The sequence below is a fragment of the Eleutherodactylus coqui genome, chromosome 13, assembly GCF_035609145.1.
Source record: "Eleutherodactylus coqui strain aEleCoq1 chromosome 13, aEleCoq1.hap1, whole genome shotgun sequence".
Classification (NCBI taxonomy): domain Eukaryota; kingdom Metazoa; phylum Chordata; class Amphibia; order Anura; family Eleutherodactylidae; genus Eleutherodactylus; species Eleutherodactylus coqui.
This window is the reverse complement of record NC_089849.1, coordinates 39401023-39419328: the sequence shown is the minus strand read 5'-3', so window position 1 is coordinate 39419328 and position 18306 is coordinate 39401023. Positions and strand designations below refer to the sequence as shown.

The 18306-nt window shown below is 44.2% G+C and overlaps 1 protein-coding gene across 1 annotated transcript; it reads right to left on the bottom strand.

The window, feature by feature from the left end:
* Positions 1-2098: 2098 nt before the first annotated feature.
* On the bottom strand, positions 2099-14510 carry LOC136588714 (keratin, type I cytoskeletal 19-like). The gene is made up of 7 exons (XM_066588130.1): positions 14087-14510; positions 13843-13925; positions 12956-13112; positions 9481-9642; positions 7938-8063; positions 7203-7420; positions 2099-2181 (listed from the first exon to the last, which is right to left on the bottom strand). Exons 1-7 carry the CDS (start codon positions 14480-14482, stop codon positions 2166-2168), a joined length of 1158 nt encoding a protein of 385 aa, XP_066444227.1. The 5' UTR covers positions 14483-14510; the 3' UTR covers positions 2099-2165.
* Positions 14511-18306: the final 3796 nt, after the last annotated feature.

The following is an 18306-nucleotide window of genomic DNA, read 5'->3' as shown; positions in this document are numbered from 1 at the left end:
GAAAAAGAACTAGGGATCTCACTCTTCATTGCTGACACCAAACTAATCTTGAGCTTGGCCTACGGCTTATCCCCCTGCGTACTTATGCAGGAATGCCATTATAAATTATTAGTCAGGTGGTATAAAACTCCCCAATGGCTCTTCAGTTACAAACTAGCCCCACACAATAAATGCTGGAGGTGTGGAGGGGAAGTAGGCTCTTTCCTTCACATATGGTGGGAATGCACAGGCATCTTGGGATACTGGTCAGAAATAGAGAGAGACCTGAGAGCGTTGTCCCCTAATCTCATCCTAACACCTGACATGGTTTTCCTGTGGAGGCCATCGGCCCATTTTCACCCACGCAAAAACAAACTAATAGCACATCTGATCGATGCGGCCAAAGCATTAATTCCACTGTACTGGCTCCAGCAAACTCCGCCCCCAGTAAACCAATGGAGGGAAAAAGCAGACTTATTATGCAACCTTGAGGAAATCACGAGCTGGTCAAAGGGAAACCAGGAAGACTTTATCATTACATGGCACCCCTGGAGAGACCTGAGAAGGAAAGCTTCCGAGAATCAACATCGGGCCTCGGATCTGGACGGAGCGGGTGTTACGGCATGCCTGCGCCGGCACCCGCCGGATGTGGAAGACTCAGGTGATAACACGCGTTCTCAGAGCATCGGGGCGGACCTTGGGCGTTGAACGATGGCGCACTCAGGATTCGGAGCATGTGGCTTCGACAGGTGGAAGGTAAGAGGGGGAAGACCCCGGAGAGAGATGGCATGAGACTCCACCACCGCTTCATAATCAGGAATCCATATCCCTTCCCTTAATTCCCCCTCCCCCTTTTTTCTCACCCAACCGTCCCACTCTCTCCCCCTCCCTACACCTTACCATTACCTGCCCCTCTTTACTGGCCTCTATTGGCTTCTATAGCTATATGCTACATATCTCATCCTGGGACTATTACCCCATGTTTCCTACTTATGTAATGAGATATTTCACTGTATCTTCTATCGACTCCCTCCCCTGGATCCGAACCCAATGTTAGGGGTGGTCTAGGGAGGGAGACTTATCACCTAACAAAAAAAAAAATATTTGTGGTACATATGCGGTACCAATAATTTTTTCTGTATCTGTAATTCACGAGTTTTATGGTTATTGCATATGCTATCCGGAAAAAATTCAATAAAAAACTTTGAGTTTAAAAAAAAAAAAAAAGAAAACTCGTTTGTGTGGATATGGCCTTAGAGCGGATTTACACGAGCGTATTTGCGCACACAATACACAGAGAATAGGCCGCACTGATTCCAATAGGTTCATTCACATGCGGGTATTTCTCTTGCACATTTTGATCCCGCATCAAAACTCCCCGTAGAAGTCAATGCGGATGCGCAAATGTGTGTGCAATATGTAGGAAATGAGTGAAACCCTGCATAATTGCACAGGAAAAAGAACACATCTGGAACTCATTAGACTAATTAGCCGTTACATTATGTGAGTATTGCTTTGCCGCGCACAAATGAGCATGCCTTGTGAGCGGAAAAAGTACGGCAGACTACGGCAATGCGCATACAGAAAAGAATAGTCCATTCCTCAAAAATACTGCGCTCATGCGCACGCAAATACACATACGCTTGTTCGGCCTTATGATGCAGGATTTAACCCTTGAAATAAAAAGTTACAAATCTGCAGTATTGCCCGCATGTAAATCCATGGCCAAATCTACATCACTAGGTGCGGATTTGGCCCGTGTAAAGGCATCCTTAATAAACTTAGCTCGTCTTGCGCCAAATTAAGAGATGCCAGTCTTAGTAAGGTCCCCTGAGTCTCCGTGTCCCTGCATTTGGTAGCGGTTTTGCAGGACTGTTCCTTTAAATCCACCACTATAACATCCGGATTAATAAATCTATAAGTGCCCTCAGCCTAGAGAAAAGCAAAGAGCGCCTTGTATTGTGCCAACTGCCACTGCTGCATCTGTCGCTGGCACCGATCGGGGTTTAGCTGCACGTAGGAACAGGCGCTCCGTGCCAAGTGGGTTTTGTTTGGTGTTACAGTGTTTATGCAGTTTCATAAAGCGATTGTAAACCACGGATGACAAGAGCCGGGATCTGCTGTATAGCTTTATTGACACACGGCCCGCAGGTTTTGTGTTCCTTCCATTAACCTTTCAGGCATCTTCATTTGGGTATGGAGCTGGAAAACAAAAGAAGTTGATGTTTACATTAAATGGAGACATAGGAGCAGTCAGAACAGCGAGATTTACACCTGCGCCAATCTCTGCCTCAGGCTGGATTCAGACGGACGTATATCGGCTGGGTTTTCACGCCCAGCCGATATACGTCGTCTCTCTCTGCAGGGGGGGAGGCTGGAAGAGCCAGGAGCAGTGCTCTGAGCTCCCAACCCCTCTCTGCCGCCTCTCCGCCCCTTTGCACTATTTGCAATGAGAAGAGGCGGGACAGGGGTGGGGCTAATTCTAAAAAAAAAACAACCCAACTTTGCCCCGCCTCCGTCCCGCCTCCTTTAATTGCAAATAGTGCAGAGGGGTGGAGAAGGGGTGGAGAGGAGGCAGAGAGGGGGCGGGAGCTCAATTTCTGCTCCTGGCTCTTCCATCCTCCCCCCCTGCAGATGAGGATGACGTATATCGGCTCGGCGTGAAAACCGAGCCGATATACGTTCGTCTGAATCCACCATTACGGTCGACATGACATCAGGTGTGACGCACGCTATGGTGCATTAATCCCCATGTCCTCACAAGACTAATGTAATGGCCTTTAGGCTGGATTCACATGAGTGTATGCGCAGTTGTGCTGCATATTTGCAGAAGGGGCGTTGCATATTTTCAGCGCAACTGCATTTCTCACTGCACGTTTTTGTGCTCACAAAGAAATACGCAATGAGCCATTGAAATAGCCAATTAGTTTATTGACTTCGAAATATTCTCTTTCCCTGCAGCAATGCACAGGAAAGTAGGACATGATGCGTATTTTTTTGCGCCACCGAAATGCGCACCCAAAATACACGCATGTGAGTGACCTCCATTGAAATAAATGGGTTATTTTTTCTGCGTGTTGCACGCTCAAACTTTGCACATGCAAATACGCTCATAGCAATCCAGCCTTAACATGGGGTTTGGGACATGAAGGGTGGAGCTGACTTAGCCGGAACTTGATCATCTAATTTGGAATGCCAGGCTGGGAATGCCAGGCTCTGTTCACATTGGCATCGTGGAGTGATGGAGCTGTTGTCTTCCCATGAACAATCCCATTTTGTTATTTGGGTCCCATCACCGGCTGAGACTTCCCAGTGATCAGCTGTAATCTATAAGGAACAAAGGAGCAACCACTCAATTCTCCTGCAGCGCCACCACAGGGAAAACTAAGCATTGCGCAATGCCCATTCAAATCACTGGGCTGGCCATGTAATATACACACTCGCTGGGTCCTCCAGAGCAAGAGGTGCCCTTTGTAGCTGCTCTCCTCTTCAGCTAATAGATGAGGGTCCTGAATGGGAGCCCACCTGCTTCTGAGTACCTAATTCACATTGTGCATCAGCAGCACTGGCCAATCAGAGCAGTGATGAGCATCTTAGACTACTGGTGCACAGCATGCATCAGGTAATCAGAGAAGCGGAGCGTTCATCTTGGTTGGTTTGTTACCAGAGGGTCAGTTTAATAAAGTACACTACTAACTAAGTATCCTAATAGGGTACTTAAAGGGGTGTTCCCATCTTGACCAAACATGGTTGAGATGGAAACACTGTTGATTATGAAGTGGCTGGAATAGGAGAAAGAGACAAACTCATCTGAGCTAGGTTGTTTCAGTAACTCCCACAGAAGTCAATGGGAGTCATACAAATGATATAGCACCGCGAGATATGCTATTACTGCAACTCCCGAGTTATACAAATACAATATCCCGCTGTACTACGCTGTTTGCGTACATACAATTGACTTTTATAGAACTTTTGGAAACAGTATAGCGCATGGCACTTGGCAATATCCGTCCTCCCAACCACTCCCTCGCTGCAGAATTCATAGTTGCTTGGAACTTCAAGATAAGTGTGGGTACTAGTGGTGTGATATTGGAATGCCCCTTTAAAAATATATATTTTAAAAGAGACAACCCCTTTAGAGTCTGACAGGTCTCATTTACTTATTAGGCTGGGGTCAGACGGGACCAAAATCCCGTGGAAATCTCGGGTAATCACCACAGAGGAATACTGCGGCAATAATGTAGCTTCAAATCCCGCAATCTTTCGCCGTGGATTTTGAAGCGGCTTCGCTGCCTGCATTCCGCTGCGGCCATCTCTCCCCATAGAGAGGAGAGTGGCCACCGTGGACACGGGGAAAGAATTGACATGCTGCGGCTTTGGATTTCGCGCGGCATGTCAATCTCAGCGCAGCTTGGCCGAAACAGATCAGCCACAGCATGTGGACGGGATTTTTGCAAATCTCATCCACTTTGCTGCTTTATCCCGGGATAAAAAATCGCGGGCGGAAAGTCTACACGGAAATTCCACGGCACTTACACCCAGTGGGAATTCAGCCTTAGGGGTCCATTAAGATTCCATTTTTATTTTGACTGGCCATCAAAAACAACAAAAACTAACAGGAAATGACTCAACCATGAACATCCCTGTCCAATCCTTGGTTGCTTGACTGGTTGATCGGCATAAAATATCATGGAGCAGAGGGTACTGTACTCAACTGCAAGAACAGGTAGGTGCCTATTGCTCGGATCCAATATTTTTATGGAGCAGAAGAGGACATTTGGCCCCTCAGTTCTTGGCTACACAATAATGTGTTGTGAAAAGTTTGAAAGTCTTAATGAAGTTTTCCTTTACCCAGGGCAAAGATTCAATTTGCTACCTCAGTTCTGTATCTAAAAATCGTGACCAGGAATTGTTGCTGCCCCCCCCCCCCCACCACCACCACCACCACCATGGTACCTAGCATTAAGGGCACATGCCCAACTGGCTTCCCCTAGCTACACTCCTACAGTGTGGCCTCACCTGACCAATCCTGGGTAAACATCTCTGAAAATAATAGCCTCAACTCCTCAGACAATTAATCCAATGATCGGGGTGGATAAGAAGAGTGGCAATGATCTATTTCTGGCAGTGGGTCATTGGGCCCTTGTCAAGTGGTAGAGGGCACAACTGAATGTGGAGGAATATTACATCGCTGTATGACAGTTGATCTGTATTATACAGTTCCCTTTGCTGAGACGCTATAATTCTCTATAGCCCAAACCTACAGAAGATTCAAGCTATCACCAAAGTCACTTCTGAGCAGATTCTGTAGACATTGTACATTCCACCAGACAAGTTCAGTCACTCCATCATCACGTGACGGTCCTCGGTTTTTATGGCTACAACTTTAATCCTAATAATGTTTTTAATCCGACTTACATTCTATAGGGATTAACTGTTTTATAACCCCAAATGCACTATGACAACTCCAGTAATACTGAAGGAACATTCTGCTATCATCTACTTGACTATGTCGAATAAGCATTCAAGTTGATGAAAGTTGACTTTCCCATCCCAGGGTTTGGTTTTACTTTGGGTAGCTGGCAACGATATAAGCAATACTATAATTCTCCTTTTCATAGTACTTTCCTATAATGTACTACCACGGAGATGGCAGCCATTCTGCACAGACAAGTTTGCGGTTGTCTTGCTGTCCATCCACTAATTTGTCAAGAGCGAGGTGGCCATTATAGAGTAATTCTGCCATTACTTTATAGTAAATCTTCCACGGTTGTGCCAGCTTCTCTGGCATACAGTATTGCACTTCATCAGTAATTGTGAGCCAAGAGAACTATTAACATAGCTCTTTATACCCAAACAATAGGGGGATGATTTTTTTTTTTATTGATGTTGGGAGCTGTACTCTCTTCCTATATGTTAAGACCCCCCTCCCCAATATCATACAGTACCTAATTTTGTGGAAAGCTCTAAAGAAATGAAGGGATGTAAGTTAGGGGAAGACTGGGCAATTGTAGATACTATATTCTTACATGCCACAAGTCATGGGACAATAACTAATATCATGTAGGACCCCCTCTAGCCTGGGGAAGTGCACCAACTCGATGTGGCATAAATTCCAAAACTGGATGAAAGACATGTAAGAATGTTGTACCATGCCGTTTGGATAACAATCCAGAACTCTGTGGTGTTTGAAGGTGTAGGATTTTGGGTGTAAATGGACATCTCCACCACATCTACCATGTGCAGGCCACACCATTCGTAGGAAATCTCCAGAATGCTCCTTGAATCATTTCTGGATAGCGTGGCCCTGATAGCACAGTGCATTATCCTCCTGGAGCTTCCCATCATTGTGGAGGTAGATGCAGTCCATGAAGGGCTACAAAGGGTCATCAAGCAGTGAAATGTAGCAGACACTGGTCTATGACTTGTTTAGGTAGACCACTGGACCCAACCCATGCCATGAGAACACACACCGCACCAGTATGAACCACCGCTAGCCTGAATAGTGCCTTGTTTACAGCTGGGGTCTGATCCACACACAAACCCAACCATCAGCTCAAAATAATTGGTACTGTAACTCATCAGACCACATTGCCAGTCCACAAGGCCCAGGTGAGGCATTGTGTCTGCTGAAATGGAGTTCACAAAGGCCCTCTGATTGGTCTTCTGCTCCTATATCCCATGGAAGCTAAAAAGAACTGCACTGACCTGCAGGATCTGTATGTGGGGCCTCCTACATTGAATGTGGATGTGATTTCTGATGACGTTGTATATCTGTTCGCATGGACAAATCTAGCTGGACACCGCCAGTCTCGATCATTAAGTACCTGGGGATTGTTAAATGCCCACACAACTTTGGAAATGGAATGTCCCATTTGACTGGCACCCACTATCATGCCTTTTTCGAACTCCAATAATTCACGTTGCCTAACCATGAGTTCAATCTCACTCACAAGATAACACTTCACAATTTACACACAACTTCATAATCTATTTACATACTGCAATCCCATGACTTTTGGCATGTCTGTGTACAACCACCACATTAAGAGCAACACGGTGCTTCAAGAAGGTCATAGTCTCCACTACGTTTATACAAGGATCAACAGTGTGTATTATAGAGGAAGACCCTGGAGTTGGAGAGTAAGGGCATAGCTTACATCTATACAATACGTTCGTAGTATCTCTCTAATATCTGAAAATATAAAATGTCCATTGTTCACCTTGCTTCTCCATCCAGGAGTCTACGATAGGTTGCAATCTCAGCCTCGAGTCTGCTCTTTAAGCTAAAAAGGAATTTGAATTCAGAGACCTGTTGGCCAACATCTCGGCGTGTTTTCTGAAATAGTGTCTCTATGTTATTAATATTTTCTTGCACTTCTGCCATCTGGACGGCATATTGGGCTTCAATGTTCTCCAACATGGCAAGTGATACATTTTTCTGTCAATAAAATAATAGATGTAGAGTTATATACGTATATCCAGTTCTCAAAGCAATGACTGTGACCTGAAATCCTCTATAAAGAGGAAATTATCTTAAAGGGGTTGAACAGGACTAGAAAAACATGGCTGCTTTCTCCCTGAGGTAGCACCACACTTGTCCATGGGTTCTGTCTGATATTGCAATTGAGCTCCATGGAACTGAATAGGACTAAGCTGCAATGCCCCACACAGCCTGTAGACAAGACTGGTGTTGTTTTTAGAAGAAAACAGCCATGTTTTTTTAATAGCTTTAAAGTGATTGTCCAAGATTGGAAAAAAGTGTCTACCTTTCTCCAAAAACAGTGCCACTCCTGTCCATGGACTGAGTCTGGTATTACAATGTAGTCCCACTTACATAGATGAGGCTTGGCTACAATGCTGGACACAGTTGATAGACAAAAATGGAGCTCTTTTTGGAAAAATATATATTTTTAGAACCCCAGAAAATATGCAGCAGCTATAATTCCATTACTGACCTTACTGAGCTCAGCTTCAGATTCTATCTCCAATGCTTGAACCTTGTGTCTGTACTCCTTAATTTCTTTATTGTACTTCTCTAACTCAGTTGTGTTCGTTTGTACCTCTATGTTCCATTCTTCCACCTGTAATAAAAGTAGACACTTGGTAAATGGGGTTTTCTTTTGCTGATACCCCTGTTGCACAGTCTACTTCCCCTTACAGAATTTCTTCTCTTGTCATGCCATCATGGATGCCGAGACTGAAGCCACCAGTAGACTATTTGTCAGGCTTTCCGAGGAGGACAGGTCTTAGCTGTGGTAACAGGTTAACATAAAGCACTCTACTCACATTCATGGAAAACCTTTGCAAAGTCTTCAATCATAGGCTGACTCAAGACCCTTTATGGTGGGTACAGGCTACAGAAGAACAATGGTCTCCATTTGGTCCATTGGGTTACTACAGTAATATCAAGTTATCGCCCTATGCATAAAATTGGGAATAACTACTTTATTGGTGGAGGTCCGACCACTGAGACTCACCGATGATCACCAGAATTGGGGTCCCATGTGTTACCCTGTGTGACTGACAATGAATGGAGCAGCAGCATGCGTGCTTGACTACCACTCAGTTAAAAAGAAAAGAACGTTTCACTGTTTCATGCATAAAGGCGCTCTGTAGTAGCAAACTTACGCCCTAAGGGTGAACAATGAGTGGAACAGGTTGCTGCAGGAGGTGATGAGTTCTCCTCAAATGGAAGTGTTCAAACAGAGACTGAATAGATATCTGTCTGGGCTGGTTTGGTGATTTTGCATTGAGCAGGGTGTTGGACCAGATGACCCCGGAGGTCCCTTCCAACTCTACCATTCTACCAAGGTTTTACATACCTGAATGACGCTATTTCAGAGATTGTTATACTTACTGCCCTCTAGTGAAGCCTGTACTGACCATGACAACATGATAACCGAGCAGTACATGCAGACCTCCATCAACATAATGATAAGAGGACAATTGTAATGTATTTTACACACGCACATTTCTGCTTTCTACATATTTCTACATACCAATGCCAACATAGTAGTCATCCAGCCCCCTCTAAATCTTTCATCTAACGCAAGAGATGATTTACATGCATGACACACAAACATTATACAAATACATTCCTCCGCTTGGATATTACATCTTTGACTTGATTTATCATTTGCATGTTTGTTTCCACCCATGCAAAAACTCTGTGCTGAGTTGACCTTTGCGTTGTGTATAGTGCAGATGGTTGCTGTGTAAATCTTTATCTCAGTTTTTTGCTGTTCCGACCATATAAAATGCTACCTGTATAATGTACATAAAAAGGAATTCCAGGGTAAATGTTTAGTATCTCGTTGTCATTATATCACAATCAGTCCACCCTGAGGATAGGTCATCCACCCCTCTAATTCACTTCCTGAAGCATGTTCTATATTTTATACCTCCAATTTAAGAACTTTTCTGAGTTTCCAAACTCTTGTCACTGCTGCATTTACTCCACATCCTTGTTGATTCCTTGGCTCGGTTAAGTTGACTTACCTTTCTCTCATACACATTTTTAGCCTCCAATCTCTGATTTTCAACCAACTGCTCATATTGTGCCCTCATCTCTTCCATAATTTTACCAAGATCCACCGGTGGTGCTACATCTACCTCCACGTTAATGGAACCTGTGGCTTGTTTACGAAGATCATCCATTTCCTAAAGAAGATACATAAATATATCATATTCATGCATACAGCATAACCTTCTGTATGGCATCTCATCTCAACTCATACCTCAGTCACACCATTTTTGCACAAAACATAGTGATGCCACAACCGTATATATTTTGGAAGCTGGACCATGAACTGGAGGGCACCCCACTGCTCCAGGTAGACACAGTAGCTTCATTACCTATTTAGCAGATGGATTGTTCTGAGACACAATTGTATGCTGATCTGATTTTGTTCAAATACCACAGACACAGGGTTGAATTAAAGGGAGTGCCTCACCAAATAAAGTCATAACTATCTGATTGTGGTGGTCCAACCACTGAAAACCCCACTAATCCTGAGAATGGGCATTACAAAGGTCCTTGCTTAATTGAGCGGCGATCGAGCATGTGCACTGTTGGTGTATTCATGTCAATTGGACTGCCATAGATAGCCAATGTTAAGTGCTTAGTTATCTCCAGCAGTTCTGTTGAAATCAATGAAGCCATAGCGCACATGCTTGAACACTGCAGGCACTTTGAAGACCCTTATTTTTGAGATTGGTGTCAGTACCAACAGTTGGACCACCACCGATCAGATAGTTATTCCCTATCCTGTGAATAAATTTATTTTGTGGAATAACTGCTGTAGGAGTGCAGTATCAGAATGCCCTGCAAAGGGTACTAAACAGGCATTCTGATACCGATAAAGAAAGAAAGCATTAACACCCTGGGTGTGGCAGGAGGGGATACAAGAGATCCAGTTCCTGACAGACTCAGGGGAGAAATGATCACTCAGTGGAGCTAAAGGGGCTGCTAACCCAAGATCCTGTGTGGATCAGTTCTAGGACCATCACATGTCGGATGGAGGAGGACGCCCTCCAAACACCCCGGGTGAGGTTGGTGACAGTGATCCTGTGGGTTGTAAACCCTGAACGTTTATTTGCATGCTGTACAAGTTTTGTTGCTGTGTGCACTAAACTAGCAGGTGCCAGATTTAAAGAAACGCAAGTTTCTGGAGTTGCTTCTACACATGTGGTGCCCATTTCCTGACTTTGAGGTTGGTAATCCGCAAGCGAGTAAACCCCCTTGCCACACCGCATTAAAGTTGGTGGGAGCTCCATCCAAAATCTGAAATTCGGGCCTCACCTGATTCCATATAGCCTGCACATACAAAAGAGGTGGCAGTGTATGAACATGATTTACACCATTGAAGTCTAGAGATTAATGAAAAAATCGAGCACCTCTTCATAGAGGATTGCCAAATGACAGGGGATCACCATTTTCCAGAGTGGAAGGGGTCCCAGAGGTGACCAGGGTATGCAATAGCAGGAAGAGGGTGGAGAACACCAAGGTCCATAAGGTGAATAAGACATTCCCTATAATCTGACCATGCACAGACACAAACATGCAGGTCCACTGTCTTAAATGTATGCCATTGGATGAAGAGAATCCATGTTTTTAGAACTGGCATTTATACTCCTACTCCAGGGCGAGTGGGAATCATCTATTAGAAGTCCTGTTGTTGCAACTCTTCTCTATTGTCCAGAGTCTGGAGCCACTGCAAACAATGTTTCTTATTCTTGAAAACTCAACACACCCATGTAATGGAAGATGCTTTAGGAAAAAGGGTTGCCCTAAGAGGGTGCAGGCACAGATGTAAATATCTACTTTAGTTTACTGTAAAAATATGTCATATCGACAAATTGCCTGCTACCTGGGCCATTCTGACCACAATGTTAGGGGTGTTGGAACCAGTGGATTTGCAAGGGCATGCACACAAGATCAAGATGCCCTCAAGATGCCCTCAACAGACCACCAGTAGAGAGGATCGCCTAATCATCTGACAACTTTTTCATTGTCTGCCATCCAGAGACAGGTGACACCATCATTACAGGTCCCTGTGTCTGTTGGAACTATTTCCAGGTTCTTGGCTGAAGGACATTTGGTCTCGCAGCACCCGTTACATGTACTGCTCTTCACATCCACCCACCTTCGTCTCTGTTTCCAGCGATGAAACTGCACTGCTGCAGAGTGGAAGCGAGTTATCTTCAGCGAGAAATTCAGGTTTAGTTTGGGCACTGATGACGGTCGTGTTTGTGTCTGGAGACCTAGGGGTCAGCGCCTCAATCCTGCCTATGCTTTGAAGCAGCACACTGTCCCCAGCTGGTGTGATGGTCTGGGGGCAACTGCAACAGCTTACATGTTTGCATAATCTGAAGGCTTAGTTACAGGAAATGTGGACCGATATGCTGGATATATACAGAACCAGTATGTCTCCATGCCCACCTGTATCACATCTTGTATCGAAGCTAGAGGCGGTACAACAGGGTATTAGAGCCTCCATGCCCCCTGTATCACATCTTGTATCCAAGCTAGAGGCGCTACAACAGGATACTACAGCCTCTATGCCTGCCTGTTTCACATCTTGTATCCAAGCTAGAGGTGGTGCAACAGGGTACTAGAGCCTCCATGCCCGCCTCTATCACATCTTGTATCTAAGCTAGAGGCAGTAGAACAGGGTACTAGAGCCTCCATTCCCCACCTCTATCACAACTTGTATCTAAGCTAGAGGTGATACAACAGGGTACTAGAGCCTCCATGCCGGCCCGTATCACATCTTGTATCCAAGCTAGAGGTGATACAACAGGGTACTAGAGCCTCCATGCCTGCCAGTATCACATCTGGTACCCAAGCTAGAGGCGGTACAATAGGGTACTAGAGCCTCCATGCCTGCCCGTATCACATCTTGTATCCAAGCTACAGGTGGTACAACAGTGTACTAGAGCCTCCATCTCCACCCATATGACATCTTGTATCCAAGCTACAGGGGGTACAACAGGGTACTACAGCCTCCATGCCCGCTCGTATCACATCTTGTATCCAAACTAGAGGCAGTACAACAGGGTACTAGAGCCTCCATGCCCGCTCTAATCACATCTTGTATCCAAGCTACAAGTGGTACAACAGGGTACTAGAGCCTCCATGGCCGCCTGTATCACATCTTGTATCCAAGCTAGAGGTGGTACAACAGGGTACTAGAGCCTCCCTTCAACTGTTTAGTTTTCTGCAATAAATGCCCCTTTTGCTCTGATATTGTAACCACCTACTTATATCAATGTTACAATCACACAGAGAAAGTTTGATTTGATTCCAACAACTCCTTCTCGGTGCTTGATTTTTTGACAATGAGTGTATGCTGTATGTCTATTTCCCAGACTGGAGCTCCAGTGGTTGGTTCATATCTTTGCCTGAGGCCGTCAGCTGCTAAACATTGCCCTTATAAGTATAGTACTTTATTATTAAAACATGACCACTGACCTCTAGGTGGTTCTTCTTAACGTAGATCATTTGGTCATTCAGACCCTCGATTTGTTCTTCTAGCTTAGCCTTGGTAACAGTAAACTGGTCAATCATCGTGCACAATTCATGAGTGTCTCTTTCTACTGTCAGCCGGACCACATGCTCATTTTCCAACCTAGAATGCATAATAGAAGGGATGTTACAGGTAAGTTTCCACAAACCAAGGAGTGGTCAAAGCTGTTCCGTATGGCACCTATCTTTGTGGTTCCTGAATTATGTGATCTACCAAGGAACCAGGAAAAAAGGCATATACTATATATCCCTCTTGGATACGCCCCAGTTCCCCCATAATAGCAACAGTAGCCACAATTACTCACTAACTCAACTACAGTAGCTCATTCTTGCTATATTGCTCAGTGTCAAAGGATAGATAGATAGATAGATAGATAGATAGATAGATAGATAGATATGAGATAGATACATAGATAGATAGATATGATATAGATACATACATAGATAGATATGATATACATACTGTACATAGATAGATAAATATGAGATAGATAGATAGATAGATAGATAGATAGATAGATAGATATGAGATAGATAGATAGATATGATATAGATACATAGATAGATAGATAGATAGATAGATAGATAGATAGATAGATAGATATGATATAGATACATACATAGATAGATATGAGATAGATAGATAGATAGATAGATAGATAGATAGATAGATAGATAGATAGATAGATAGATAGATAGATAGATAGATATGAGATAGATAGATAGATAGATAGATAGATAGATAGATAGATAGATAGATAGATAGATAGGTAGATATATAGATATGAGATAGATATGATATGAGATATGAGATTCACAGAATCATTTCTTACTTTGTTTTGAAGTCATCTGCTGCCAACCTTGCATTATCAATTTTAAGGAAAATACTGGCATTTTGTACAGTTGCGTCTAGGATCTACAAAAACACAAAAGGTATAATATAGGATAAATATATCTCATAACACTCATCCACCTGACTGCACTGGAAACCTGCAGCCTCCAGTATTAACTCCAGTATATCCTTATCCATCCATCTGCAAAATTTTATAAAAAGGTCAGATATGAACACCCTGTTACCTGTTTTCTTAGCTCCTCAATAGTTTGGAAGTAATGCTTGTCATTTCTTTCCGAGCGTCTGCTGTTCTTGCTGTACCACTCCCTAATTTGCCCTTCCAACTTGGCATTAGCATTCTCCAAGGAGCGCACTTGGTCCATATAGCTGGCCAAACGTTCATTCAGAATTTGCATGGTCTCCTTCTCATTCTTCATGCTTCGAATACCTCCATATTGTCCATATCCACCTGTGACCATGATGTTATGTGAAGTTGATGAAATGTTTGTGGCCAGACCTCCTGCCCCGACGTAGACACTGGAGGCAAAGTCCTTACGGTAAACTCCACTCCTAATACTGGTAGACTTTACAGTACCAGCTTGGACTGAAGTTCTCTTCTTGAGAGACACTTGGTTGTACATTGTGGAAACGTTAAGAAAGACCCTCAACTCCTCTCTTTGATATACCAAAAGTGAAATGACTTTCTGTTTCCCGTATGCAGTGATAAAAGTCCACTTTTATGTTTATTTAATGATAAGTAAGCCGGCACCACTGCCCCCTGAACGTCATTCCCTGGAGGTCATTGCTCTGGTTTGACAAATTGACTCATCCTTAAAACCATTTTTGGTATAACAGTGACATTCGAAAGGTCTCCATATCTCACTGACAACTTGAATAATCTTTACCCACACAATGCACAATGTCCCATTGCAATTGCTAACATATTAACCAATTTCAATGACCTGAACATTTCACAGAAATTCTTGAAGGGGTGTTTTGTTTGCCAAACTAATTTCCATACGCCCTGTTACAAAACTCTCAATGACTAGATGGGGTTCTTCTAATAAGGATCCTTATGTATTGAGTGGAGAACAGTTAAAAAGAGTGCCTCTAGCTCTGAAGGACCTGTCCTCTCCCGCATTACACATACAACCCACTGATTTGAGTGGACACTGTGTAATGGTTTATTTCCCCTGTGGTGGCGCTGCAGGGAAATTCAACACCTATTGACAGAGATTACAGATGATCAGTGAGGATTCCAGCAGGAGGATGCGTTATGATCATCTTATTGTCAAGAAACCCCTCTGACAAGAAGAATAAAAAAACATTTCAGGCTCATTTTAACAATGAAAGCATAGCTGTTTTTTGAATGAATTAATTAATGACTGGAATTAGAAATAAAAGGGGATGTCTGGGTTACAAAGCTAATATTCAAATACCCTGTTAGCAGATTCTGTGTTTATAAAAGCAATGGCATACATTGAAGAAAAGGGACACATACCAAAGATCAAAATGGGCCTCAATTATGGTGCTGGGGTTTACCATACAAGTTTTCTTTCCTTCTTCACGCTCCTTGGCATAAACCTCACCAACCGTGTTTATTAACAATGTCGTATCACTAGGGAGGTGAGTCTTGCAGAGGTAGTGACCACTCTCACACTGTAGTAAAGGGCATGGGGCCAAACAAGTTACAGTATGAGCCCCATTTATTTAAGCCCCCCATAGCAGCTCTATGGCCAGGCTCTAGGATATACTGTATATGCCCATCAGTAGAGGGGTGACCCATGTTTAAGGCCTCATGTCCACGGGGAAAATCAGGCCCGCCGCGGATTCTTCATGCAGAATCCCGCAGTGGGTCCCTCCTTTCCCACGGACATGAGGCTAAAAAGAAGACTAAACTTACCTGTCCGGACACTGCGGATCTTCCCTCCGTCGCGGCCGGATCCTCTTTCTTCGGCCCGGCGGATGTGCTCGGCATGCCGGCAGCGTGCCGCGCGCATGTGCCGGGCACTCCATTTTTTTTTTTCGAACTCCTGCTCTCCCGCGCTCCCACGCCAGAGAGCAGAAATTCAGATGCGGGTGTGCCGCGTATCCGGACAGCTTCCCTAGGCGTCAATAGAAGCCTGCGGGAGTCCCGCACTAAAAATGGAGCATGCCGCGGGTGTTTTCCCGCACACGCAATCCGCGCCTCAGGGGAAAATGACATCCGCAGGTATTTAACTACCTGCAGGTGTCCAATGCATCCCTATGTGGCGCGTATCACACTTCGGCAAAAACGCTGCAGATTCTTAATTTTATTTTAGCAGTGGACATGGTGCCTAAGAGTCTCATTTATTATCCAGAGCAGGGACCAGCTACATAGAGCAGCTCTAACTCTTAAGGACCTATATTATTTGGACAGCCTATTTTTTTTAACGAGGAGTGTGTAATGCTTCACTTCTCCTGGAAGAGGCCTCCAGCGTCATCGGATCCAACCCCCTGTGCAATGCAGAATTTACTAAATCATCCCAGAAAGATGTCTGTCCAGCCTTTGTTTGAAGACTCCCATTGAAGGAGAACTCCCCACCTCCTGTGGTAACCTGCTCCACTCATTGATCACCCTCACTGTCAGAAAGTTTTTTTATTATATCTAATCTATGTCTCTTCCATTTCAGTTTCATCCCATTGCTTCGTCTTTCCTTGTGCAGATGAGAATAGGGCTGATCCCTCTGCACTGTGACAGCCCTTCAGATATTTGTAGACAGCTATTAAGTCTCCTCTCAGCCTTCTTTTTGCAAGCTAAACATTTCCAGATCCTTTAACCATTCCTCATAGGACATGATTTGCAGACCGCTCACCATCTTGGTAACTCTTCCCTGGATTTGCTCCAGTTTGTCTATATCTTTTGTAAATTGGGGTGCCCAGAACTGGACACAGTATTTCAGATGAGGTCTGACTAAGGAAGAGAAGAGGGGGATAATTACTTCATGTGATCTGATCTAGACTGCATCACACTGTTGACTCATGTTCAGTCTGTGATCTATTAGTATACTTTTTTCATTTTTCTTGCCAGGATGTCGGACTTTAGATTTCTCCCTGTTAAGTATCTTGCAGTATGGTTATCTTGAAGACTACAGATGATCGTTCGGTTTCTCGATGTAACATCATTGGTTAACTATGGTGGAGACTTCTTGTTTCCAGTGGTGGTACCAGCTTCAGTGGAGCTCAAAGTAAAGCTGACAAGAAGTATGACAGTTCCCCTAGTGTGTGTTCAGTGGTTTGGTATCCAAGACCCTGGTGCTCAGTCACCAAAACAGATGTCCGAGACTTCAGGGATTTTTTTCCATTGATGACCTACCCTCATCAGTAGAAAAAAATCCCCAAAATTCCGGACAACCACTTTAAAGGGATTTTCCACGCTTTTATAGCGATATATGATTAATGATGTGTGAGCAACGTGCAGGAGCTTGAGTGCGGTGTGATGGTGTATTGTGTGCCAGTCCAGACTATAGCAAATTGTAGGACAAAGAGCACTCCAGTCAGTCTGAACCATTGTGTGAGAGCATCAGTCATGAACCTGCTCTGTTGCTGAGAGAGTGGAAATCTGCCATTAAATGAAAGCAAGTGCAACCTATTGTGAACTGTTGAGAATATTTGCCAAGTTATGCCAAACCTGCTGAGTAAGGCCACCTGCACACGGGCAATCCGGATTCCACATGCAGGAGCCCGCAGCAGAATCCAGCGCTGACCCCAGCCGGCGACCCCACGTATCTTCGCTTTCTGTATTGCGGATGACAGAGAAAGCTCGCCGTTGGTCATCTGCACTACAGATTTTTAAGAAATATAATTTTTTTTCCCTGCACTATCTCTAGGCAATGACGCTGGTAGCCGTGGCCTATCCTCAATGTGAATTGGGGATGGGCAGCGGGTTGGACGGCTTCCATTGACTTCAATCAAAGCTGTCCATGCAGATTCCGCACAAAAATAGAACATACTGCGATTTTAAAATCACAATCGCTATCTGCGAATGTTCTATTTTTTTAATGGGTGCGGATCGTCCACGCGGGTGGTGATGATGGATTCTGCAATTGAAATCATGTGCAGGAGGCCTAACAAAGAGACTGTGCATATATAGAGAGACTGAGACTTTATTCTGTGCAGCCTGACAAGCTGAGACAGTGCTGACGAGTAGTAGAACCAGCATTGCCAAAGTACATATTTGCACTGGCTTGCAACGTTCTGAAACTGGTGGAATATGGCATATGTGAACATCAATGTGACAGGGACAACTTGGAAGCACACAATAAATTAAATTATGCTGCCCACACGTCCAATGGGACAATTTATACAGAAGTTCGGTTACTGTGTAGTGAGTTGAGTGTATAGTGGACACAAAGCTAGAGAACATTGGTGAGCTGCAGAAACTAGAGGCATTGTGGCTTGACCGCTGAAAAGTGCTAGTGCAGGAAGCAGGGAGCAGTTACTG

What these genes read in the sequence shown, in the direction of transcription:
- LOC136588714 (XM_066588130.1), bottom strand. Translation starts at nt 14,482, where the DNA reads ATGTACAACCAAGTGTCTCTCAAGAAGAGAACTTCAGTCCAAGCTGGT. An exon ending in TTGAGGAGCTAAGAAAACAG is followed by an intron (nt 13,926 to 14,086) that starts GTAACAGGGTGT and finishes GTGTTTTTGTAG; the next exon opens with ATCCTAGACGCAACTGTACA. An exon ending in CTGAAGCTGAGCTCAGTAAG is followed by an intron (nt 7,421 to 7,937) that starts GTCAGTAATGGA and finishes TTTTATTGACAG; the next exon opens with AAAAATGTATCACTTGCCAT.